Below are 27,095 nucleotides of genomic sequence, written 5' to 3' on the forward strand. Positions count from 1 at the left end.
TTCTCTCAGACGGCAATAAAACGATGTTTTAGGAGTCGTCCGTTTTGATGTGCAGGATGTAAAAGTACGCAAACATGCCGGGTAGGAAATAGGAACGTTATATCTTATGGATCGTGTGGGGAAAGTACCAAGCTCTCTGTACGTTATTAAAGAATAATTGCGAAATCTCTTTGTGGGGTCTGTAGATGGCCTGTTTCAATCAAAATTTCTTATCATATCCAACAACTAAGTTCCCAGTGGCATTCGGAACTAAAAACACCCTTAATTTCCAATGACAGTCGAAATTCTCGCCCTTCATCCGGTAGACCGACTTTGCAGAACCTAACTTTGCAATCTTCGTTAATTTGTTTTCTTCCTGAATATGCATGACATACTTGTAACTGAACGTTAATACGTCGGTCAATTAATAAATATCCGTTAAAGTTTCAAGAAAAAAGTTGGCTCATAGAAACTGTTCTTTCTGTTTGTAGTCCTTACAAATTTCTAATTACGAAGATAATAGGAAAATCAAAAGGAAAGGAAATTTACATAAAATAGACATATATAAAAAATAAGGAGAGGTGGAATGATTGCAAATGAGACAACAATCCACCAGAGTTAACTGAATGAAGTAAATTTAAGAAATTATAGGCACTATACGACCTTCAACAATGAGAAAAATGAAAAATGTGAAATAATTCAAACGAGAAAACTAACGGCCTAATTTATATCAAAACAATTTGTGTTTTTTGTCACATCACAGACAAGAACCAACCACAACCACTCAACTACAGGTTCCTGATTTGAGACAGGCTCATAAACATGTTTGTGAGCGCTCAGCCCTCCCTAACCTGGGACAGTGGTGTAACAACACAACATAAGAACAACAAAACAATGGAAAGTTGCTACAAAGAAAAAAATGTTTATTTTATTGGTCATGGCCTACTTGTGCCCAGGAGAGAAAAAAAATATGAACATCAAAATTGATGGTGATGGTGGTGTGGGCATCGAAGAATCAAAAAGTAATGTCAAGTAATGTCTGTTGAAGTGATTCTTGTTTCAGGCTATGGATGAGACGTCATAGAATATTCTTGATAAAACTGGGAATGAATCAGGAAAGCGTAGAACTAGACTTAGGTCAGAAGAAACTGATATGCAATCTATAGCCTGAAATGTCGACCATTCTTTCTCTTCTGCTGCTTCGGATTTTGAGAAATTAAAATGTTTAGTTTTTAGCAATATAATGTTACGCACTGAGGTAATAAACGAAAACGGAGAAAACGATTAAAACAAGTTATAATTGGTTTATTTTACTTCTGTCACGTCCGAGTCGTAATAGTACACCATTGTACTACATACTCTATATCTACAAATATATACAACTAACATATGTCGTAGTTGATTCCATTTTGAATCAATAGAACATTTAAATTTGAATATATAGGTGTGTGTTTCACCAGACACGGACATTGAAATCATTGACTTACAACTTTCAACACGGAAGTACAATGCTTTATTTCGTGCCATTCTATTACCAGTAATACTGATGATTGCAGATGTATTAGTTAGTTAATTTATGTTTGTAAGTACCATTTTATTTATACCATTTGACAATTTCTGGCTTTACCTTTAAAACATCAAGACACGCATAGTATTAATGAAACATGTTTTGTTTACTTAATAAGGAATGAGGATTTTCATTATTGATACGTAGACTGGGGTTTCAGGAAGGACCAGAATTTACTCCAAGACTATTACGATATTGAAGATAACATTGGTACTGGAGTATCCAGTTTCTTTATTGGTGTGATCTGTTGTATTGTTCAATATTTGTTTTGTTTTTTTCTGATCATTTGTGTTATACTTTTTACTGATGTATTTCAAGAATAAACTCATGTTCCTATTGTTAACATACTTATAATTGCTTAACCAAATATCCCATTTCTGTTTCAGATGTAAATCAGACTATGTCATTGAAGATGGCATCCTCAGCATCTGTTGTAAGTGTATCAATTTTAACAGCCAATATTTTTATTTCACAATATTGAGCTATTTTTGCCACTGTATACGTGTCACCTATGTCCGTCGTTCCGTCATTCTGAAATTAAAGAGTTGTTTGAACTTTTCTTGTGTCTGCGTCTAAAGGTATTTGATTTACTTTTTGTACATCAATGTGTAATGATGACTTACAAAACTCAATTGAGTTTCCCTTTTTGTAGAATGACTTTTGGGGGAATTAACTCTTTTTGGATCGTGAAAAAATACTTTGCTGACTTTTTTGTCATGGAAAATATACAGCAGATATTTGGGACATTGGTATATCATAATGACCATATACATGATATAAACAGTGCATTTTTCGTTCCGACATATTTTTTACAGCGGATGCCCATCCGGGCATTCCGGTGTTAAGTTGCCACAGACATTTCTACCCACGTGACTTGCGTTTTTGACTGATAACCGAATGTATTTCGTATAATTACACAGATATTATCGAGTGCGAAATAACATTCCTTATCGCTTGTTATATATTGATTTCATCAATAAATATTCATGAAAATAATTTTTAAGAACATAGATAAATGATATGAAAATGTTTTGTCGTGAGAAATATATATATACTGTGACGAAAAAGTTTAGTATGGTACTTGAACTAAAGTGTGTATTCTTGTGGTTGTGTTGTGTTGTTGGGTGTCTAAGTTTCACTCGTACACGGACGACAAATGCCAAGTATACTCTTTAACAGGGTTACCCTTGAAATCTACTGGTAGCGTGATTAAGGGAATCCTGGTCACATAAATAAACAAATGAATCCTGGTGTAGTCTGAACGAAGTCTTGCAAGTGAACATAAACACGAAGTCGAATAAAAGTTCAATACTGTATTATTAAAATCATAAGACTATAACAAAGTTACAAGTATAACACAATGTACATCTAACTTCAGGCTCAACAATACGGTTCTCCTCTCTACTCTACAAACGTAACGGTAACTGTCCTCTCCTCACTATATAAATTCTCTCTCCTCCTTATTCCACGCTCTTTCTCTCTTTTATATGACTCCTACAAGCCCGTATACAAATATAGATTACTAGGGCAACCGGGCACCGTGTAGTCCGTGCTCCTGAAGTCCGGGTGCTCCGGGTGCTCCGGTGATCCGGGCTCCTAGTGTTCCGTGCTCCTTACATAAATTTACTAGATCACCATATGCAAATCATTAGGGCTCACTAGTCAAACAAAGAAATCTAAATATAACTCCTAATTAATATAATCTCTGATGATCTCTAACTGTATTAAATGGCTATGGGTGAAAATACAGATGTATGTAAACCTGATACAATCAGATAACACGCTTGACCTAACATATAAAAATGTTACAATACCAATAACAAATCAAGAATACCGAAAATTTGTGTTAACGCATGCGGAAGAATTATATCTCAAGAACGTTTTGCAACAAACGCGGGAAAATATGAATGCCTACTCAAATCATATCTATTAGAAAAACGAATTATTACAGAAGAGTGTCCACCATGCACTTGCATAGTCCGAGATTACTCTGACGTCCAACGGCTGTTTTGCCAGACAAGCTGGGGCCGTGGGACGTCAGAGCTCGTCCCATATCAAAAAGTGGATATTTGCCCGTCCAAAATAGATGCGCTGCTTCGTCGCTTCTGGTGCCAACGGACGGCCTTGGAATTATATAAATCGGGTATCAATTTGTTCATTTTTCATTTATCTCTTCATTTATGTAAGTTTCACCTACCTGCCATCCTTTATTTTCTCATATTTAGACAGTTTTCACAGTGACCCACCGATTCTGGCATTTTGACTTACATTTTGAAAGATTGTCATGTGATCACGAGAAAAAAGTAAGGCACAATGGACTATGGGAAATGATGTATGCATATGACCCTAGGTCAATATGAATATATAATCTAACACATCGCTCATTTATGATGCTAGCAATGTAAATATCCGAGAGCTTCCGAATGTTATCGTGGTTGGCACTAAATGCTTAATACCGATCTCCTGTAAAGGAGGTGAAAAATCGTGGTTTGCCACTAAATGTTAAATATCGATCTCCTATAAAGGAGGTGAAAAAAGTATAAATATTTGCATATTTGAGTCTCGAGGTCGCAAAATCTCTCGTAACTTGACGTCCATTTGAAAATAAAAGTAAAAATGTCTGAATCGATGGGTCACTGTGAAAACTGTCTAAATATGAGAAAATAAAGGGTGGCAGGTAGGCGAAACTTACATAAATGAAGAGATAAATGAAAAATGAACAAATTGATACCCGATTTATATAATTCCAAGGCCGTCCGTTGGCACCAGAAGCGACGAAGCAGCGCATCTATTTTAGACGGGCAAATATCCACTTTTTGATATGGGACGAGCTCTGACGTCCCACGGCCCCAGCTTGTCTGGCAAAACAGCCGTTGGACGTCAGAGTAATCTCGGACTAGCACTTGCACTGCGCTATATCGTTAGAATAGTAGAATAGAATGATATACAAATGGATGAAAATTATATATAACTGTTATATAAATATAAATATAATATATAACAACAAACCAGAGTATACTGATAACCTGAGACTACTATAACACATATGTGTTATAGTAGTCTCAGTGATAACAAATGATTATATCACTTCAATATAATAGTTATTACGGTGAGGTTGAATTCCTTGTCATTTATTCATCATCCACACACGAACTTGTCTCAGAAAATAATATATCTATGTACCTTAACCTAACTTTCAGTTATAGAGATGTGTTTTTTTTTCTGAGACAAGTGCTTGTGAACATCCACCAGAACATGCGGTCATCCGATGATCAGTACTTCAGTACTTTGATTTGAGATATGGCTGTAGGTGATGGCATTCGTGTGACACATCCGGTTTTACCTAATAATTGTTTTCGTTAACTTTGATCTGTCAATGTTAACAATACTTTCTGACGTTTCTACATCTTTCTTTAATTTTTCGACTTTAAATCTTAAAGAAATATTTTGTAAACACATGTAAACAAATGGAGTAGTATTAGTATTTAGAGTTTGTTATGCAGCACATAGTATGATCAGTTTATTATTCTAAGTTTTGCTGTGATTTTTGGGAAAATATTCTTTTCAATTAAGTATATTCTGTCCAAATAAGCCAAAGATTTTTATAATGTAGAAACCCGTTGTTGCTGCCATCGATTTCGGAACCACGTTTTCTGGATAATTTTTTATGCTTACTCTAGTAAAGACGATTATGACAAATACCTTCAAAGGAAAACGGAACAACCGAAAATAAATTGTCCTGCATGGTCGGCTGGTGGATGGATGACCTACAAAGCACCAACTTGTGTGTTATTTCGTCCAAACCAAAAGTTCCAAAGTTTCGGATACGAGGCACGTGATTATTACAAGAATAACCCTAATAAAGAAGATTTAACCAAATGGTTTTATTTTGAACACTTCAAGATGATGTTATACAAAGAGAAGGCAAGTTTCTGTTTAACGAAAATATTTAATTATTCAAACATTTCTTTTTGACTAAGGATCCTTACTGATGTAGGTTACGAGTGTACTGTTGCTGTCAAATCATTGCATCTCGGTTATGTTTGGGAATCTCGTTAGTTCTCTTAACCTTAAATATATATATAATATTACATACTTTTTTAATTTTGTATTAAAATTCTGTGCAACATACTCTTTATATTGCTTATAATTTTGACTCTCTGTGCTCTTTCATATTGCATATCTATTATGATGTAGGACGACATAATATAATACAGGTTGTAAATAACAGTTGCTAAGTAACTGCCAGAGTATTTGTTCATACCTGTGATTCTGATGCCTGTAATACCTGTTGAAAAGTTTGATCGTTACTGATTTTGTAACGTTTCTTTTATTATTCCTCTTATCAAGATTATGTGGGGACAGTTAAAATCTTAACACACTAACTTAACCCCACTACATTGTTATCTGCGAGTTCTAAGGTAGAAACGATACCAGTGGGTTGTCTTTCGTTATATCGGAATGTTCTTTTTTAATCTTTAGGGTATTTTATTAATTATCGGTTAAATTTTTCACATTTTTTCTACGCTCGGAGCGATTAAGACCATGACTATATAATCGACAATTGTTCTTTGATCTTAACCATTTACGATTATTGATAGTTTTTATGGTGTTCGGTCGCTCTCTTTGTTAAGTATTAAGAACATTAAGCATCAACATCGAACCTCCCGGGGAAAAACAAACATCGAACCCCCCGGGGAAAAACAAACATCGAACCTCCCGGGGAAAAACAAACATCGAACCCCCCGGGGAAAAACAAACATCGAACCCCCCGGGGAAAAACAAACATCGAACCTCCCGGGGAAAAACAAACAAACTCGTTGTACAAACAAAACGACAACGAACACACGGTTAAGATAACCTGACTTGGTACTTGCACATCATTTAGTTGGGTCAAACCAGTGTCACGTGGGTACAAACCTGTACCATTACTTATCTATACAATATGTCATAGATTTAACAAAAAGTACCTGCACAGTGCTTCCAACTAGATGACCAATAACTTGAAGAAGGAAATAAAACGGCACGTGATTTGGTGTTTAAATAATTTTTATAGTTTTGTTGATTTCAGGACGAATTGTCGAAAGATACATGGCTTGTAGAATCTATCAATGTAGAAGGTAATTCGGCCAAGAAAATGAAAGCAGTCGATGTTTTTGCAGCCGTTATTGAGTTCTTCAAAGGACACTTTCTTAAAGCTTTACAAGTGAGTCACGGAGATTGTGTTATTAATCAGACTGGAGGTCTAGGTGACAGCTCTTCCAAGACAAAAACTAGAAAATTCTGTAATGATGATGTTCACTGGGTACTCACCGTACCGGCTATTTTGGACCTAAAAGCAAAACAGTTCATGCGCGATGCTGCTGAAAAGGTACGTTTTATGGTTAAAGGACAATGCGTTTATTTTGTATACTTTATTCAATGGGAAAAAAAAATAAACGATTTCCGTGCAGCCAACATGAATTTCTGGAATAAAAATTCTTTTTCTAGTACATAATAGAACCGAGATTTTAAAGCCAAAAAATACCAAAAAGGTCCGCAACATTCTGTAACAGCTGCCTAATGCAAATATTGTCCGAGGGAGTTGTAAGCCTCCAAAGAGAATGTTGTCTTATAATAGAAAAATTAACAGGAACAATTAGTCGAATAATTGTATTTGTGAAACTATACAGTTATAATTCATTAGTGTGTATGCTAGGTATAGCTGTTCATCATATACTGTGTTAAAACCAAAGAGCTCTAGGACACAGGACACAGTGCATGCAATGTTGCCAATTTTCAATCCATGTTTAAAGTCTTGTAAAAAAAAATCTGCCTTTCGGAAGCCAAGTACCACTAAAATATCCCCTGGTTTTCTGGAAATCTTAAATAGTAAACTATGAAGCGCATTAATCCTCAATTTTTTTAATGCAAACTCATAGAAAGTAAATTTTGGCTCAAAATGGTCTAAATATACTTCTCTGTTACCAAAAGTTTCATTTCTGCAAATGTGTTGCAAGGTTAGTTTAAGTAAACAATGAAATCAAAAGCACTATTTTTGTCCTAGTCGGGCTTCTTTTATGTTCTACGTTCTAAATTTAAAGGAGTGAATTGGTGGTCTGACACCTACTGACATCATACACCATGTACTGTATTACAACACTAGATATGGCAGACGAGAAAAGATATAACTCGACTTCCGAAGGTTATAGCTTTATAGCCTAGTTGGCCTAGAGATGTAGGGCACTGTTCAAAGTGCAGGCGTGTTGTCAGGCTCTCACAGAAGCAGGGGTTCGAAAACCACTGAAGGAAGAAAACTATTTTGCAAACGCAAATTTGCAGATCTAACATTGTTGGGCTCAATTTCAGGCGAAGTAATATATATAAATTATGGTGTAAGCCCTGTATAACCCTGAGAACGTCAGTCGTGTAAAGTTGTCATTTATTAAAGATAGCTTATGTTTTGTAAAGCATTTCCTATTCGGCATTGTCTAGGATTGTAACACATGTACAGCACATGATTTATAGTGAAAAGTACACGGTAAACCTTGTAGATCAGCTGTTTTTGTTTGTCATAGATATAAGAAGATGTGGTAGGAGTGACAATGAGACAACTCTCCATCCAAGTCACAATTTGTAAAAGTAAACCATTATAGGTCAAAGTACGGTCTTCAACACGGAGCCTTGGCTCACACCGAACAGCAAGCTATAAAGGGCTCCCAAAATTACTAGTGTAAAGCCATTCAAACGGGAAAACCAACGGTCTAATCTATATAAAAAACGAGAAACGAGAAACACTAATGAACCACATCAACAAACGACAGCTACTGAACATCAGATTCCTGACTTAAGACAGGTGCAAACAAATGCAGCGGGTGTAAACGTTTTAATAGGTACCAACCTTCACCCTTATCTGAAACAATAGTGTAAAATCACAACATAGAAAGACACACTATAAAATATCAATTGAAATGGCTTAACTCAATCAAAAGACATATTAACACAAGTGAACATACACTGAACGAATAAATTTGATCTATGACACAATGTAAATACAAAATCAATAAAATAAGGGGTTATATGTTAAACAATTTCAGAAAAATAGCCATAACCTTGAACAAAATGCCGCCAAATAGAATAATGTACACAGGTAAATGAAAATAATTTTGTTGGAAGGTATACAGTATAAATGGAGAACGGAAATATTTTTTACATAGTATGAGAACAGAAGTGAAAATGTATAGCCATACCAAACACATCAAAGCTGGTATATATTGAAAATAGAGAGACGAGATATAACATTAAACAAATAAACATTAAATAATAAGAAAGCATTACAGATTGTATCAACAGGTCAAATTAACAAGAAAGTACGATTTGAGAGTATTCGCAGTTACTGAATGCTAGTTAAATTAAAAGCCAAAAACAATTAATAATAAAAAAATCATGCATCAGAGACTAAAATCAACTAAAACACATAGGGATTTAGTATTTTAACGTCATGGACAGTCAAAGAAGACATGACGTGCAATGCCAAAAATAAAAGTATCGACAGGCAGTAGGATAGTTAGGAGTTAAACTCTATATAGAAAAAATGAACGTGGATGTGAATTTATAATACATCCCGTTTGAAAAGAATACAAATTTAGTTATGTTTTAATTTGCTAATGACAAAATCGATATTTGTGCCAATGTAAAATATATTCAAAGATCTAATTACAACATTGGTAAGATAACCTTTACTAATAAGTTTGTTTAAAGGTTCGATGAGTTTACACGGATCACATAGTGATTTCCGCGCTTTTAGTACAATATTACCGTAAAATTAAGGATGTGAAATACCGCTTTTAATAAGTTTTCTACAGGTACAGCCAAATTTACTAATCAAATCTTTGTATCTATGAAAGAATTTAGTAAAAGTTTTAAGTAATTTATGGTAACAAAATCCCTGACTTAATGATTTACCAGTGATGCATTGATTACGTTCGTTAAAATCTATGACATCACTACACACATGGGCATAACGAACGAGTTGGGATATATAAACACCGTATGATGGAGCCAAACGAACATCGCCGTCTAAAAAAGGAAAATTAACAATAGGGAATGAAAAATCGTCTCTTTTGTCGTAAATTTTAGTATGGAGTCCTTTAGCAATTGAAATGTCTAAATCTAGAAAAGGACAACTACTGTTGTTTATATTAGATTTTGTTAAAGTAAGTTTCTTTTGGGTAAATTTCGGTAGTATATAACTCTGGATTATTTAACGAAAAAATATTATCAAGATAACGGTAGGTACTGTTAAATGTATCAACCAAATGTAACAATGACGTGTCTTTACTAAGTTTGGTCATAAACTGAGATTCATAGCAATACAGGAATAAATCTGCTATTAAAGGGGCGCAGTAAGTGCCCATAGGAATACCTACTACTTGTCGATACACTTTATCGCCGAAACGTACATATATGTTGTCCAGGAGAAAATTTAAGCTTCAATCATATCTTCACATTTCCAGTAAGTGTATCTAGTATACTTTCCTTTTTAGTTACAGAAAAAAGGCTTTAAACGAGTTACAGCAAATAGATTTGCAATGAGATTTTTCAAAAGACCATTTAATTAAATATCGTCTGTATATCTATTTGATAAACATTTATAATGATTTTTAACTCCACTCATATGGTCATTACACTTATATAATATTGGTCGATCCAGCTCATGAAAGTATACCTATACTGCCAAGCTACAAATTTAATGTCGGAATATGTTAGTTTTCACAAATATATTTGCAAACAACCCTGAAAGACATATTGTGCACACTGGAATAAGTATTATATGTATGTGGATTTGTCTTTTTAGGCAGGAATTTCCACTGACCAACTGTCACTTGCTTTGGAACCAGAGGCTGCTTCTATACACTGTAGACAACAGCCAGTCGGCGTAGAACAAACAGGGGGTTACAAAGCTATTGCTAGTATGAAGGAAGGCGATAAATATATTGTGTTTGATCAAGGAGGTGAGTTAAGGGGAGGGTTATTATATGATAATTCTTATATGTTGCATATCTACAAATACTTGAATTGGATTGGTCCATTAGAAGTTTTTCACTTGGTTTACACTTCGCTAAACCATGTTACCGAAACTACTTTCACTGTGATCTATTCATGCGCTATACACATGCATGTGATCAAGGGGTACTAAGCAAATTGAGATTGAAAAACAAATTACATATTTGTTTAAGCATAGAAACAATAAATAATGCATTCAAGCTTGGAAAATTTATGAAATTTGAATAAAATGAAATTCCGCGAAATATGAATGATCTTACCGCGTTAACGTCATTTGCATTATAATCGCACGTTTATGGATTTCAGAAAGTCAATATGGCTGTTAACTCCTTATTAACGACATGTCTATTGTGCATTTGATGGTAAATAGAAGCTAATGAAATGAAATGTTAATTGAAAATTGCGAATGTTCTGGTAAGAATTATAAGGAATAAACACATTTTTTCCAGAAGTTATTGATATGTCATGCAGGAGCCTCTGGCCATTGTAAGTCTTGTATGTTTTTTTTATAAATTTGGTTAATTTATGTGTTTCGGAGTTTAGTTTGACGTCCATTTTTGCTGAATTAGCAGACTTTTTTTTTGTTCAGGGGCCAGCTGAAGCTCGCCTCCGGGTGAGGGATTTTCTCGCTTTGTTGAAGACCCATTTCTGTTCTTTGGCCGGGTTGTTGTTTCTTTGACACATTCTCCGTGTCCATTCTCAATTTTATAAAGAATAGGTTTTGTAATTTTCTGACTAGGACTCTGAACCGCTATGGTACTCCGAACCGCGATGGTCACGCTGAGGTGCGATAGTTTGACGCTGAAGTGCGTTTTTGATCACGCTGAAGTGCGATGGTGGCATTGTGACGCTATCTTGTTGATAGCTACGCCGCAGTGCGATGGAGGTAATGCTGAAGTGCGATGGTCTAAACAAACTACATTTTCAATGCTTTTCATGACGATGTAGATGTCAATTTGTATGTTAGAAGCAGTTTTCTAAGTTTTTAAGTTGATAAGGGGCTTCTTTACTTTAAATACTACGAGAAACGGGGAGGATTGGTGGATAGGGGAAAGTTAACCTACTGTGGCGATTTTTTTTTTCGAAATCTACAACTTGTTCCTTTCTACGTTATATGGAGCGTGAATTCTCTAAATACATACGAGTCCGCGGACAGACTCTCCTTATTATAATATTACGGTAAACGAGGATCTCATGATAGGAACAAGGTAAAGATAAAATGTTAATATAAAATTATAATGCCCACATGTAGAAAATCAAAGAGGACGAACTCTATCATTTAGTATGCAACTGTAATAATAATAATAATGAATTCTTTATTTAAAGAGGGTAACTCAATTAGAAGTAGTCTAATTTTCATTGAGGCCCTCAAACAAAATACATGTATACAGCTAACATTCATACATTCATACATTAAAATACAATATATATTACAAGTATATAATCAATTCAATCATTCAAACATACAAATGGCAATAAATGGTAATAATTGGTAGTTTGATTAAATTTTCTTATTCTTACAACAAAAGAAAGAAAACAAATTATTCGACTTGCATAGAATTTTCAAGAAAATGATTATAACAATGTTTCTTAAATAATTCCACATTTCGACAATTTTTTATTTTGAGTGGTAAATTATTCCATACCTTTGTTGTAGAATAATGAAAAGATTTTTTATAAAAATTTGTATTTGGTCTTGGAACAAATAGATCATTATTAGAGACAGATCGTAAGTTGTGGTGTTGCACATTATTAATATTTAGCATTGCTAAGTAATCAGGTGTTAGTCCATTTACAATTTTATACATTAGAATTGATTGTTGGTATTTTATTCTTTTTGTAAAAGATAGCCATTTTAAAGATGAAAACATAAAATTAGATGGAACAGAAATATCGCATTCAAGTATAATTCTTGCTACTCTTTATTGAAGTTTTATGATTCTATCTGAATCTTTTTGTAATAAATTTCCCCAAACTGAACTACAATAGTCTATATATGGTAGAATATATGCATTATAAAATAGTTGTCTTGTGTGTATAGGCAAATATACTTTAATTTTAAACAAAAGTGATATTTTAGATGAGATAATCTTGCATATACGATCAACATGATTTTCCCAGCTTATAATTTTCATCAATGTCAATTCCAAGTAATTTGAAAGAATGGACATTTTCAATACATGTTTCATTGACGGAAATACATAATGCTGATAGTTGTGTAAGTTTTTGTTTTGAGCCCAATTTCATACACTTTGTTGTTTGTGCATTAATTTTCATACTGTTATTGTTACACCGAGATTGTATAGCATTTAAATCATTTTGCAATATGCTGTTTATTTTTTCAATGTTTTTATTATGAAAATGCAATGTTGAATCATCAGCATATAAATCCATGTCTGATTGTTTAACATGAAGTGGTATATCATTTATATAAATTAAAAATAACAGAGGACCTAAAATATGTAATGAAAGACAGACATAGACAATGATGAATGTAGATTTATATACTAACTGTTAAATATATCTACATGTACTTCTCAAAATAATCTGTGGATTTTAAACTAGCCATCATGCGTCAGATAGACCATCGCACATCAGCGAACGGACCATCGCACTTCGGCGTAGACGATCGTAATTCAGCGTGACCATCGCACTTCAGCGTCCCCATCGCACCTCCGAGTCCTACATATATATAAAAGATAAGGTGAAAATGCTCTTAAATTTTGTTCCTGAATGTTTCTGGTAAACTATTAAAATTAAAAATGTTTGTCATGAGAAAAAAAAAAACTCTCACAAAAAATTAATATCCGGTCCGCATTCATAGTATAAAACTGATTCATGAATGACAAGTTATATGCCGTCGTAGAAGCTAGTTTTAAATGCTGTCATGAAATATTATATGGAGAGATTTAACATTTGATCCGTTGCCAAACTTGCCAAAATACAACAACATAGTCCATGGATTTGTTTTAGGGAGCTACCATTTGATTTTTAGGGGGGGGGGGGCTATAATGAAATTTGAAAAAAAGACAGGACAGGAGTTTTGAGTTAAAAAAAAAAAGGCAGGATGAGACACTTTGCAAAAAAAAGGCAGTATGACAATTTATGTAATAAAAAGTCATAATAAACTAATAAAAAAAAAGGCAGGACAGAGATTACAACTAAAAAAAATACAGGACAAAATTTTTCATCCTAGCCAATCCCACCCCCACCCCATAAAATTCAAATGGTAGCTCCCTTAAAAGTTACGGAAAAAATGTTTATGATATTCTTCTGAGACGTAAAGTTACTCTTTCTTTAGTGATACAGACAGCAGATATGATGGAAATAAACAATAATATCTTCTTTACTAGTGTCCTTATTTTCAGGTGGAACAACAGACATTACAGTTCATGAAGTTAAAGGGCCAAATTCAGTTAAAGAGATTCACCAAGCATGCGGAGGACATTGGGGTGGGATCACAGTGAACGGAGAGTTTTACAAGTTTCTAGTTAGACTACTGGGCGGTTTTGTTATTAATGACGTAAAGAAGCATCACTCAGACGCTTACTTCGAGCTGATGTACAATTTTGAACATGCCAAAATATGTTTTAAGGAGGACACCGATAAAACAACTATTCGAATTCCCGTTGCATGGCTTGAAACATACAAGAAAAGTACAAGGCAGGAATTGATAGACGTCATACCGCAAACAAATTTTAAAAACCAGATTGAACTTAAACACGGCAAAATGAGAATCAACCACAACCCTTTTGCGCTCTTTCTTTGACTATTCAATAAGTAATGCAACAAATGAACTTGATAAATTATTAAAAAAACAAGAGCTGTCCGGTGTTCATACATTATTAGCAGTGGGAGGGTTTTCAGAGTCGTCTGTTTTAATAGATGCCGTTAAACAAAAACTTGGTAAAAAGGTAGATGTTATTGTTCCAAGTGACCCCGGATTGGCTGTTCTTAAAGGAGCAGTTATGTTTGGATTTGAACCAGGAACAATTGAGTCACGTGTTTCTAGATATACATACGGTGTAGCAATGCAAAGAAACTATATAGATGGCGTTGACGATATGTTAATGCGTCCTACTTTTGGCAGTCTTATTGATGATGTTTTCGATATTCATGTTAGGAAAGGACAAGTGGTAGAAATTGGACATTTTGAACCAGAGCATACCTACTTCCCTGTTGTAAATGAGCAAAAATGTGCTCACTTCGAATTTTTTGCATCAGAAGAAGAGGACCCTAAATATACAACAGAAAAAGGTTGTAATATGTTAGGGGTACTCAGTGTTGATCTTACAAGAAAGGATTCAAAAGATGGAGAGCTTTCATTGAAAATTAATGCTAGTGGCACCGAAATTGTAGCAGTTGTAATAGAAAAGGCTACCAAAAATGAATACAGAGCTTACTTTTGTTTATTTTAGCTTTTATTAAATAATTCTTCCCAGAGTACTCATTTTTCTATGAACCAAAAACTTGGTATATGGCATTGAACCAGCAGTCACGCATTTCTACAAAAAAAACCCACACCAACAAGCACTTAAAAGACATACATAGAGTATAATATTTACAAAAACAAATAGATATATGTGCTTAAATATAAATATTACAGAATAAAAAGGGGACTAATATCTGAAAGATAGAGAATAATGAGAAAAAAAGAAAGAAAAAAGAAAAATGGATTTAATGATCAAACATGTTATAGAATAAAGAAATGAAGACCCCCCTCCTCCGAAAAAAATCCAGACCCATGTTTTTCTCGGAACTATAGAATTAATTAAGAGCCAATTTTTTTTTAGATAATTGTTTGAAATTAGAATTGTTGTTTGTTATTTACAAGACTTGCCTGAAATGGCATCGTAAATGTATTCTTACCTGTTTTTCTTTTATCAATATTACCTACTTGAAAACACAAATGTACAATTATACTAATAAATAAAAGCATATACATATTTAAATGTGTTATTTGAAATATAAGTTTTCTACATAAGGAAGTGCTTGTGAATGGTAACAAGTCATGACTATGACAGATGTTTTCCATTCGTTTGATTTGTTTGAGCAATGATTTTGCCATTTGATAAGGGACTTTCCGTTTTGAATTCTATTTGGAGTTCGGTTGTTTTGTTATTTTAGTTATTTGTTTCCAATTTCTCTCTCAAATGGGAATAACTCATCCCCCGCAAGTAACATACGTTTGGCTGAGGGATGTAAAAATACAGAGGTACGTTTGGTCAAAATCGAGAGAGTTTAATCTGATGCCTCATGTATAGAAGATTCCACGCTCTCTACACGTGCAGTCACTTCTTGTAGGTTGCATGTGGCAAGACAAAGCTATGTCTTTATCCAACATACCTTCATTTTGCAGTGGCTGTTTTATAATTATACCGCACTTCACTTCATTTCATTAAAGAAAATAAGTTAAGGTGCGTTTACACGGTACGATTTTCCATCCGATTTTCCGTCCGATTTGATTCAGTCCCTCAGGTAAATCGTACAGTATTTTGTTTACACGATACGATTTTCCATCCGATTTTTAACAGATTCAAACAGGTGCTTTTGCTTGATAATTGAACAAATATCACGTCGAGCATCATACAACTAAAAAAAAATCCTACGTTATTTTACGTTTATTTATTTATTTCTAATGTCATATAAGATGTTATTCCATATTGATAGAACTTTAGTAGGTTTTTCAATATGAATGGGATTTTGAATAAATAAGCATATTCACCTGCGGAAAAAGTATATTCACCGCGCAAAACGTCGCGTGCTGTTACGTGTATAATAACGTTTGACGTTTAGTTGGTTTTGGTAAATAACTGTTATTTTACACATATTTTTCTGTCTCGTAACATGGAATAAAACAATTACTGTCTTTTGTTTCGGTAAATATGTGGTTTAATTGACTTTTGAAAAACCTAGTGACATTCACTTCGGCCGTTGGCCTCAGTGAATATCAGTTTTTCAAAAGTCAATAAAACCACACATTTACCTCATCAAAAGACAGTAATTGTATAATATTCTTCCGACATTGTGACGTAACGATTCCTGGAAGGACTTCATACTCATATGCATGTATTTGGCGACATTTTTGGAAGCTTTAAACAGTATCGGCGAACAGTAATGTATTTTTAGACTTTAAGTCGTAGACTTCTATGGTGTACCTAGAAAAATTTGTATATAACCCCAAATCCCCACTGTTCTTCAAAACAATAAACATACAACTTAAATATTTTATATCTTGTATATGTTAGCTTTCCATATCTGATCCTGATATCGTGGCGCAAACTTCTCATGCTCAGGTTTTGATAAAGTGCTGAATTTGCAACACGGAGTTGTAAGCGATATAAAAATGCTTTCGTCCTACAAAATGTGTCACGTCGCTCGCACTGGTGTCGCTTAAATAACTTATAAAATAAGATTAAAGCTGAAAAATATAATGAATAAAAGGAGATATGACCGTATACGTCAATAAGGCAGCAACCCAACGACAAAAATAACAAAAAAAAAACAACATCCATAAGCCTTATGTCATGGAATAGGAGTTATTTCCACTGGAAGAACAATTACTGTAACAGTATTTGTTCCTTACATAAGATAATATTTAATTCAACAGGAACTGATAGCATACCATTGTTTATAACAAAATTTCCAGACAACCTCTATTAACAGGAAAAAATATATGTTGACCTATAAAGGCCAATATATAGGCATCAACAATCGAAATGTGTCTGTACAATATGTCAAGTTGCCTGCATTTTATTCATTAAAATTTTTTAAAGATTAATGGGGACCCGAATGATCGTTATATAAGAGGTTTCTCAACATCTTGCGAACGAAACAAAATCACCCTAACTTGACGTAATTTGCCGTAACGAGAAAAGAGGGGACATTCATTTAAATAATAATATTGGACTATTGGTTGTTCACTTCCCTTAGAAATGTCTTTTACATAAAAATATACATGCAGGTTTTTTTTTTAAACCATTTTGAGTTGTAGACATATTATATTGACTTGATATATATAATATATAATATACAATTAACACAGTAGTAAATCTGATTTAATAAAGAATTTTGGCGAAGAATATGAAATATTAAGACCAAGGGCAGTAATCGTACAAGAGATTTTAATAAACATGACATCATATCGAATTTTATAGTACATACATGTGAAAGAGGTTACATGTAGAACCTTGGGATGGGAGGGACTAGGAATCTTTTTGAAAACTTTTCTAGGCTCAGATCAAAGGTAAATAGTCCTGCGCAAAAATGAGGTAAAACAAATCTAAAAGTAGGATCATTTAACAGACTGCACAAGAGTAGGCGTGTGTACGTAGAACATGTAATAAAAGAAGTGAAATCATTTAGTCATTGGTTCGTTTCACCGCCACCAAAGATGGTAATTTTCTTGTGTGTTGTAGAACTTTGTGCTGGGTTATCAAAAAGACGTGTGGATATAATAAATGAAACATATTAAAGATTTGTCATCTCAATCACTATTCAATCCTTTATCAAATGCTAATCTCGCCGTGATATGCATATAATACTTGCCACTGAACGTTAAATATCCAACAATCAATCAATTAAATGCAAACCAGATGCAATGTTAACAATAATTAACAACGACATTACAGAAACAATATTCTTTTTTTAATGGATAAGGAAGATAAATCGAACGCATATGACGACATGTAAACAAACGGAACTCAACGTAAGATTATGCAACATTCCACAACACAAAATTAATTGGAACACTAATGTTTAACCACAACAATAAAATGCAAGGTTGCAAAAAAAAATATCAAATTGTTTCCTGTTGTCTTTAAACACACTGCAATATCGGTAGAAATTTGTTACTGAACAAAATCACCGCTCCTTAATAATTTCTGAATTTACAGTACTGTAAGATTCTCAAAGACTTAGTGTACACATGGATCTGTGAAACTGTTACATTAATCATGCTAATTAAATTAGTCTCTGATGCATGATTTTTTATTATTAATTGTTTTTGGCTTTTAACTAGCTTTCAGTAACTGCGATAACTCTCAAATCGTACTTTCGTGTTATTTGACCTGTTGATACAATTTGTAATGTATTTTCGTTATTTAATGTTTACTTATTTAGTTTATATCTCGTCTCACTGTTTTTAATATTTACCACCTTTGATAAGTGTTTAGTATGACGATACATTTTCACTTCTGTTCTCGTACTATGAACAACAAAATTATTTATTTTGTAAAAAAATATTTCCGTTCTCCATGTATACCTTACAACAAAATTATTTTTATTTACCTGTGTACGTTATTTTATTTGGCGGCATTTTGTCCAAAGTTATGGCTGTCTTTCTGATATTGTTTTACATCTAACCCCCTTGTTTTATTAATTTTGTATTTGCATTGTGTCATATATCAAATTTATTCGTTTAGTGTATGTTCACTTGTTTTTATTAATATGTCTTTTGATTGAGTTAAGCCATTGCAATTGATATTTTATAGTGTGTCTTTCTTTGTTGTGATGTTACACTATTGTTTCAGGTTAGGTTGAAGGTTAGCGCCTGTTAAAACGTTTAAACCCGCTGCATTTGTTTGCACCTGTCCTAAGTCAGAAACCTGATGTTCAGTGGTTGTCGTTTGTTGATGTGGTTCATAAGTGTTTCTCGTTTCTCGTTTTTTATATAGATTAGACCGTTGGTTTTTCTGTTTGAATGGTTTTACACTAGTCATTTTTATAGCTTGCTGTTCGGTGTTCAATTTTACGTTGTGCTCTGCAGATATCGATATAATTTTTGGTAAATTGGTTTGAAATGGTGACTAGCAGATTGAGTATGATGTTTCGTTTGATTGACCGACTTTTGGCAGAATTACGGACTTCAAAAGCTTCATGAAAACTGTACATTTGTCTAATCGCAATTTTGAATCACCTATATATCTGCAGCTGATATTTGATGAATAAGAGTTATTGATGACTTGCATATAAAAATGAGAACATGTGGTATGATTGCCAATGAGATAACTCTCTACCATGGTCCAAAATGAAGTAGAAATTTACATATCAATTTTTCTTTCGTTCCTACTGGCAGAATTTTTTTGCGATCACGTGCACACTTCATGCTGGTACAAACTCATCCGATTTTATATAACGTATTTCTCTTTCACGATTTCTCTCAGTTAATGCAATATTTGCCGATGTTTCTCAATTATTCACCAATTTCTTTAATCTTTTGACGATCTTTTTATAATAAAAGTAACACTTGGAATTTGTTATATGCGTAATAGATTCATTTCAAGTAATAATTTGCTTTTAAATAATGTGTGTTTGACTATCTTTTACAGTAATATTTTGTATATATATATATATATATATATATATGTATTGTCCAAATAAGTATTATTTTTTTCATAATGCAGAAACTCGTAGTTGCCGCCATTGATTTTGGAACCACTTTTTTTGGATATGCTTACTGTAGCCAGCACGATTATGATGAATACCTTCAAGGAAAAGAAGAACAATCGAGAATCAAATGTCAAACATGGTCGTCTGAAGGAGGAATGACTCCCAAAGCTCCGACTTGTGTTTTATTTCGTCCTAACCAAACGTTCCATAGTTTCGGAAACGAGGCACATACTTACTACAGGGACCATCTTAAAAAAGGAGATTTAAGAACATGGTTTTATTTCGAACACTTCAAGATGATGTTGTATAAAGAGAACGTATGTTTAAGTATACAGTTCCATTTCATTTTTTTTTCATATTTTATGACCGCATCGACAAGTGGTCTGCAGGAACCACGGTTCGATCATCAACCAAAAACTGCTGCTTCTCTGTCAAGCACGCGGCATTAAAACTACACAAACGTGAGAGTTATAAGTGTTTAAATAGCTCGTAGTGGAACTTTTGTGTCTGGGAACGGGTGACATGTCTTCCTGTAGAAAGAAACTGTGAGCTATAACTAGTGAATAATCCGTCATGTCGGTCTAGAATAAAGCAGGGTTTTGTTATGCTCATTTTATTTCAAATTCATAGTCCTTACTATAAACGTGATATTTTCATTGAGTGTTCATCATTTAATCAACAATTTGTGTGGAATATCACACTATGGTAGCGGAGTTCTCTATACACTACGACTTCGTGTTATCGATGCACTAGTACTGAGACTTCGTGTTCGTGTACTGTGGCTTCCATTTTGGAACACCAAAACATAATGTAATTGGTATTTTCAATTTTTGTTTCTATATTTCTTCTAATTTTTTTCAATGACATGACCTATTAAAAATGAGTTTTGCAAACATTAATTTCAATTTTGCATACAAATAATAATGAATCTACAAGTAGCTTGATTGTATTGTTTGAATGTCCGATCCCGTTTCAAGATTTTTGACAATTTATTTAAAAAGTATTGACACAAACGCCACAGCATGAATTAAAATTAGCTGTCTTTGATATCAAACAAGCTTGATCCTTAAAATTGTACATAATTTTACACGTTAAAACTATACATGGAAGGGTTTGTCAGCTTGTGTACTGTGATTTTGCGTTCATATCAATCCAGTCCTTCAAAGCGATTGTGAATGTACTGCGACTTCATGTTCAACAAAAGCAAATAATTTTAAATACTTAAACATTGTTTCATCTTTTTAGCAAAGGTCTTTGAGACATAATTATAGAATGCTCTCATTCGATCTTTATCAGTCTCGTGAACAATCTGTATTTTTTCGAAAAACAAAGGATATGTGGTATCAATGATCCATGACACAAAATCAGTATATGCACAGCAAAAAACACACAAAAAGCGAAGGAACAGCGCTTTTATTGCTGTTCTTTATCTCAAAATCATAGTGATGCCTTGAACACGGAGCAAAAAAAAAAAACAACTCTCATCTCACTGCAAGTTTAAGACGGTCCCTAACACCGGTTTGAGCGGAATTCTTTGCAAAAAGATTCGGGTGGACTTCGTAAGATGTATCACCTCCAAATCGGGCACGGTCAAAAAAGTACATACTGAAAAGAACTAGTAGTACATATTTAAAAACAAAATAGTTCATACCCATATAGGTGTAAATAAAAAACAAGGTAGAATATATTTTAGTTAATATTAAAGTTTCAATTCAAATGAAAGGTGAAGGACTGCTGATCCTTGTACCCATAATTGTACCTTTAGTGTTTCCAAAATGAAAGGTAACGTACACCGGAAACGCAAAGGCACATTTCATAGAGGAATTGAGGACACCATACACTTAGTTGATGAATTGTCAAGCAGATTATAGATCATGCGGCATTCGTTTCATTTTTCATTTTCTAACCCAATATTTACCATTTATTCACAAACTATCCCTGTAGCACAATCGAACGTTTTATTTCCCTCAGTAATTAATTAACGAACGCGTGCTTTGGCTAAGATATTGCTATCTGGCGTAATTTCCTAACAACACTTGGAAACGTGGTAGCTAGATGTCTTGTAATTTATACAAAAGGGTTGGCACGATGTAAGTTTGCATATGACAAAACGTTAATGACCTGGAAAAACTTCTCAATTTTTGTGAATTACCGGGGTCGATGTATAAATTTGCCTCTGTAAATCTAAGAAACAGGTATCACGGAGAAGATCACCAAGTTCAAATTTGTACAACTTTAATTGTCTGATTGTGATGAAAATAACTGAACAATTTTGGAAAATATTTATATCTTGCAAAAAAAATACTTTGTTTAATGTATACATGTATACTCAGGCAATGAGATGCATTGTTGCTGCGTTTCCTCGATAAATGGTTTAATTCTTCCATTTGAAGCCCTTTTCTTTTAATTTCATGGCGAATTGACTAAAGATACTTGACTGAAAGAATCAATAAATGTTGATGGTATTACGCCTAAGCGAATGAAAGCAGTAGATGTCTTTGCAGCAATAATTGAGTATTTTAAAGGACAGATCCTGAAAGCTTTACAGACGAGTCATGGAGATAAGGTGACTTCAAAGACGGAAACAAAATATGACAGCTCTTCGAAAAAAAACTGGCCCATTCACTAATGATGATTTTCACTGGTATCTCACAGTTCCGGCTATATGGGACTTAAAGGCAAAACAATTTATGCGCGATGCTGCTGAAAAGGTATATAATAGAGTTACACGACTTGTTTCTGGAACAACCATCTTCACATACGCTCGAGTCCAAAAGTTGAATAACCAAATATATAAAAATCACAAAGGGACTTTTTTTTAAGATCCGGTTTAACCGTCTTAGGTCATTCTGTACTATTAATACAGTTAATACAAACAGCTAGAGGAATGTTGTATCGGTGCATCTCTACATGTTTAATTTCACCAATTACTCTCCTAGATATGGTTTCTCCTTAAACTGATTTAATGTGACTTGGTTTCATTTATTCACACCAGTTGCATTAGTCGATCGTTCGAGAGATAACGAAAGCGGAAATAAACAAGAACAAAATGGATGAGAAAAATAATGCTTAGAATTATTGATTTAAGTTATTTTCGTGTTCCTTTTCCATTTTTCAGAACAGCAAAAAACATAAGCCGAACGCAATTGATTCGAGTAGCTATAGCAAGAAATCAGAACAACAATTTTTTTTGTCGGAGACAGTTTACCATGGGTTCTGTTTTTCTTTCTTTCCCTCTTTCATTTTTCTAGCGTAATGTATATTTTTATCTTTAAAGTATATTATATAAAAAAGTGTGACACATGAGACAGAGTTGACTCTGAATAGGAACCGGGACAATATAATTGGTATATCTGTTCAACTCGGTTTATTAGACAGTGTTTGTCCAAACCCAGGAATAAGACTTTCAATGTAAGCCTTTTTGTATAAGTTTTTTCTTTTATATTTACTATTTTTTTACTCTCACACTGAAATCGGCATTGTGTATTTTGTCTTTATAGGCAGGGATTTCAAAGGATCAATTATCCCTTGCCCTGGAACCAGAAGCTGCTTCTATACACTGTAGAAAACAACCGGTCAGTGTAAAAGAACAACCTTGTGGTAACAAAGCCATTGCAAGTTTGCAGAAGGGTGATAAATATATGGTCTTTGATCAAGGAGGTATGTATTCTAGAATTACTAATAACTTATCCTAAATAATAAGATAACACATTCGCTGAAGCTATAGTTTTACGGGTTATTATACCCGCGCTCTGAAAGGATCGGGGGTTTACTAGCTTACGTCTTTCCGGTATTCGGTGCGCGTTTCCGTCCATAAAAGTTTGGTCGTTTTTTGTCAGGAACTATAAATCAGATTTTCCTGAAATTTGGTATTAAGCCTGATGTGAACTTGCTAAACTGTGTGATGCATTTCGAGATTCATCGCTCATCCACTTTGTGTTAAAAGATTATTTGTATATTCTTACACATATGTTGTCGCATTTTTTTTCTTCAGAAACTACAAATCAAGGCTTTCTGAAATTTTGAATGAGCTTTATATGTGAGAGTGCTTTACTGTGTCACGCCTTCTCATGTTCATCGCTCATTAACTTCCTGTTTACCGAATACTTATCCAATCTTACACATAATGGCCATGTATGAAATTCCGACTCAATTTTCTCGAAACTATAAATCAGAGCTTCCTTTTATTTGTTATCCAATCGGAGCACCCTAAATTTGTAACCAACATTCATATAAGCATGCGTATGATGCGTTTTCAAAGCCATTGCTACATATATGGTTAATGCATAGACTTTTTTCAAGCCTCACTCATAACGATGCCTTGTTTGTAGGTCTTCCCTTTTTAAAAAATACAGCTGGATCCGCATGTTCAAGCTGTTTAACTAAACAATATATAGGAATTATATATTTGACGCGTGATTCCTTTCATAGCTTTATTATATGCATGATAGACTTAAGGCTCATACTAGTTATATAAAAGGAATATCTATAGCATAGACTGAGAAAGGTACAGCCGAAATGATTGTCTTCTTAAGTGATGCAGATTGTTTGAGCATACAGAAACGAAACCATTTATGGTATTATGATCGACTCATGTCTTTGTTTTTAGGAGGAACAACAGATATTACAGTTCATGAGGTTACTGGGCCTAGCTCTGTTAAGGAGATACATCAAGCTTGTGGAGGTTATTGGGGTGGGATCACAGTCAACGGAGAGTTTTACAAGTTTCTAGTAAAAGTGTTTGGCGGTTTTGTCATTAATGATGATAAGAAGAACCATCCAGCCGAATACTTTGAGCTGATGCACAATTTTGAACGTAACAAAACAAGTTTTAAGGAGGACACCGATAAAACAACTATTCGAATTCCCGTTGCATGGCTTGACGCATACGAGAAAAGTACAGATCAAAAGTTAAAAGACGTAATACCACAGATGGATTTTAATAACAAGCTTGAACTTTTAAATGACAAAATGAGAATCAAACACTCGCTTTTCCGCTCGTTCTTTGATTATTCAATAAGTAATGTTACAGATGAACTTGATAACTTATTCAAAAACAAGAGCTTTCTGGTGTTCATACATTATTAGCAGTAGGAGGGTTTTCAGAGTCGTCTGTTTTGATAGATGTTAAACAAAAACTGGGTAAAAAGGTAGACGTTATCGTTCCAAGAGACTCCGGATTGGCTGTTCTTAAAGGAGCAGTTATGTTTGGATTTGAATCAGGAACAATTGAGTCACGTGTTTCTAGATATACATACAGTGTAGCAATGCAAAGGAACTATATAGATGGAGTTGACGATGTGTCAATGCGTCCTACCCTTGGCAGTCTTATTGATGATGTTTTCGATATTCATGTTAGGAAAGGACAAGTAATAGAAATTGGACATTTTGAACCAGAGCATACCTTCTTCCCTGTTTTAGACGAACAAAAATGTGCTCACTTCGAATTCTTTGCATCAGAGGAAGAGGACCCTAAATATACAACAGAAAAGGGTTGTAATATGATAGGGGTACTCAGTGTTGATCTAACACGAAAGTCTCCAAACGATGGAGGACTTTCATTGAAAATTAATGCTAGTGGCACTGAAATAGTAGCGATTGTAAAAGAAACGGCCACCGAAAATGAATACAGAGCTTACTTTTGTTTATTTTAACTGTTGTAAAATAATTCTTCCCAGAGTGCTCATTTTTTTCTATGAATCAAAAACTTGGTACAATGTATATGGCTTTGAATCAGCAGTCAAGTATTTCAAAAAAAACCAACCAAATAACCACTTAAAGACATACATAGGGTAAAATTTGTATACAAAACAAATAGATTAATGGGCTAAAATATAAATATTACAGAATAAGGGGGGGGGGCTAAAATCTGAAAGATAGAGAATAATGAGCAAAAAATAAAGAGAAAAGAGAAAAATGGACTTAATAATCAAAGATGTTAAAGAATAAAGAAATGAAGACCACATGCACCCCCCCCCCCCCCCCCCCCCCCCCCAAAAAAATGTAAAGATACACAGCTACGTTTGGTCGATATAGAGAAAGTTTGATCCGATGCCTCATAAAGAGAAGATTCCACGCTACATTATACCTTCGTTTTAAAATTATACCGCACTTCATTCCATTAAGAAAAAAAAGTAAATCTTATTTAGAATTGACACATATACGGTATGGGTTTTTCTCATTGTTGAAGGCCGTACGGTTGCCTATAATTACTTACACCCACTTTATTTGAACTTTGGTGGATATTTGTCTCATTGGCAATCATATCACATCTCCTTATTTTTATACATGTATACAGTTAACAATAAAAATGAGCTTTAGAAAACTTTGAACTTTGAAGATCTTACTTGTTAGATTGTTTCCGGTCCCTGAATATACATGAAATATTTGCTACTTTACCTTATTTACAAACAAATTCCTTTCAATCACAATTACATTGTTTCCCTTGTTTATATCCTGCTTTTACTTTGAAAACCATTAAAAAAACCTTCCACGCAATATTAACCCAAATATATTTCTCAAGTTCAAAACTTTCTGAAGTTTTTGAAAGAAATAGAATTGAGAATGGAAACGGTGAATGTGTCAAAGAGACAACAACCCGAATAAAGAGCAGAAAACAGCCCAAGGCCACCAATGGGTCTTTAACGCAGCGAGAAAATCTCGCATCCGAAAGTGGGCTTTAGCTGCCCCTAAACAATAATGTATACTAGTTCAGCGAAATGGACGCCACACTAAACTCCAAAACATATAAATAAACCAAAATTCAAGAAACACGCAAGACTAACAAAGGCTAGATGTTCCTGACTTGGGACAGACGCAAACATGCGGCGGGGTTAAACATGTTTAGTGAGATCCCAACCGTCCCCTTATACCTACAGTCAACGTGAAATAAACAAACACATTTTATTTTTGTGAGTTATGGGTTGTTTGCTTATGAGAGAGCTGTCTACCTTTAGATTTTGACTCTGTTGGATAGTTGTCTCATTGGTAATCATATCGCATTTCCTTAATTTATATGATAAAACCAATGAAAAAGATCGACCATTAGAGGTGCACAGTTACTATCCATGATGGTCTGGATGGAGTTTACAGAATAGAGAATAATGGGCAAAAA

The 27,095-nt window shown here is 34.0% G+C and overlaps 2 protein-coding genes across 3 annotated transcripts; both read left to right on the forward strand.

Moving 5' to 3' along the window:
* Positions 1-1,440: 1,440 nt before the first annotated feature.
* On the forward strand, positions 1,441-15,089 carry LOC127716619 (heat shock 70 kDa protein 12A-like). 2 transcript variants are annotated; one of them, XM_052222867.1, is made up of 6 exons: positions 1,441-1,561; positions 1,933-1,979; positions 5,160-5,470; positions 6,618-6,917; positions 10,383-10,539; positions 13,960-15,089. In XM_052222867.1, the coding sequence occupies exons 3-6, from the start codon at positions 5,309-5,311 to the stop codon at positions 14,358-14,360; spliced, it is 1,020 nt and encodes a 339-aa protein (XP_052078827.1). In that variant the 5' UTR covers positions 1,441-1,561; positions 1,933-1,979; positions 5,160-5,308; the 3' UTR covers positions 14,361-15,089. The 2 variants fall into 2 exon arrangements, with proteins under 2 accessions (XP_052078827.1, XP_052078828.1); XM_052222868.1 differs by having other exon boundaries at positions 6,618-6,752.
* A 6,304-nt stretch (positions 15,090-21,393) lies between these two features.
* On the forward strand, positions 21,394-25,964 carry LOC127716621 (heat shock 70 kDa protein 12A-like). Its single transcript, XM_052222870.1, has 3 exons — positions 21,394-22,692; positions 23,482-23,641; positions 24,591-25,964. Exons 1-3 carry the CDS (start codon positions 22,573-22,575, stop codon positions 25,067-25,069), a joined length of 759 nt encoding a protein of 252 aa, XP_052078830.1. The 5' UTR covers positions 21,394-22,572; the 3' UTR covers positions 25,070-25,964.
* Positions 25,965-27,095: the final 1,131 nt, after the last annotated feature.

This window comes from Mytilus californianus, unplaced genomic scaffold (genome assembly GCF_021869535.1).
Source record: "Mytilus californianus isolate M0D057914Y unplaced genomic scaffold, xbMytCali1.0.p SCAF_9, whole genome shotgun sequence".
NCBI classification, from domain to species: domain Eukaryota; kingdom Metazoa; phylum Mollusca; class Bivalvia; order Mytilida; family Mytilidae; genus Mytilus; species Mytilus californianus.

Bases quoted from the DNA above. Each gene is read 5' to 3' on its own strand.
- LOC127716619 (XM_052222867.1), top strand. From the start codon at position 5,309: ATGACCTACAAAGCACCAACTTGTGTGTTATTTCGTCCAAACCAAAAG. The intron at 5,471-6,617 runs GCAAGTTTCTGT...TGTTGATTTCAG, and splicing joins TGATGTTATACAAAGAGAAG to GACGAATTGTCGAAAGATAC. The intron at 10,540-13,959 runs GTGAGTTAAGGG...CCTTATTTTCAG, and splicing joins TATTGTGTTTGATCAAGGAG to GTGGAACAACAGACATTACA.
- LOC127716621 (XM_052222870.1), top strand. From the start codon at position 22,573: ATGACAGCTCTTCGAAAAAAAACTGGCCCATTCACTAATGATGATTTT. The intron at 22,693-23,481 runs GTATATAATAGA...TTGTCTTTATAG, and splicing joins TGCGCGATGCTGCTGAAAAG to GCAGGGATTTCAAAGGATCA. The intron at 23,642-24,590 runs GTATGTATTCTA...CTTTGTTTTTAG, and splicing joins TATGGTCTTTGATCAAGGAG to GAGGAACAACAGATATTACA.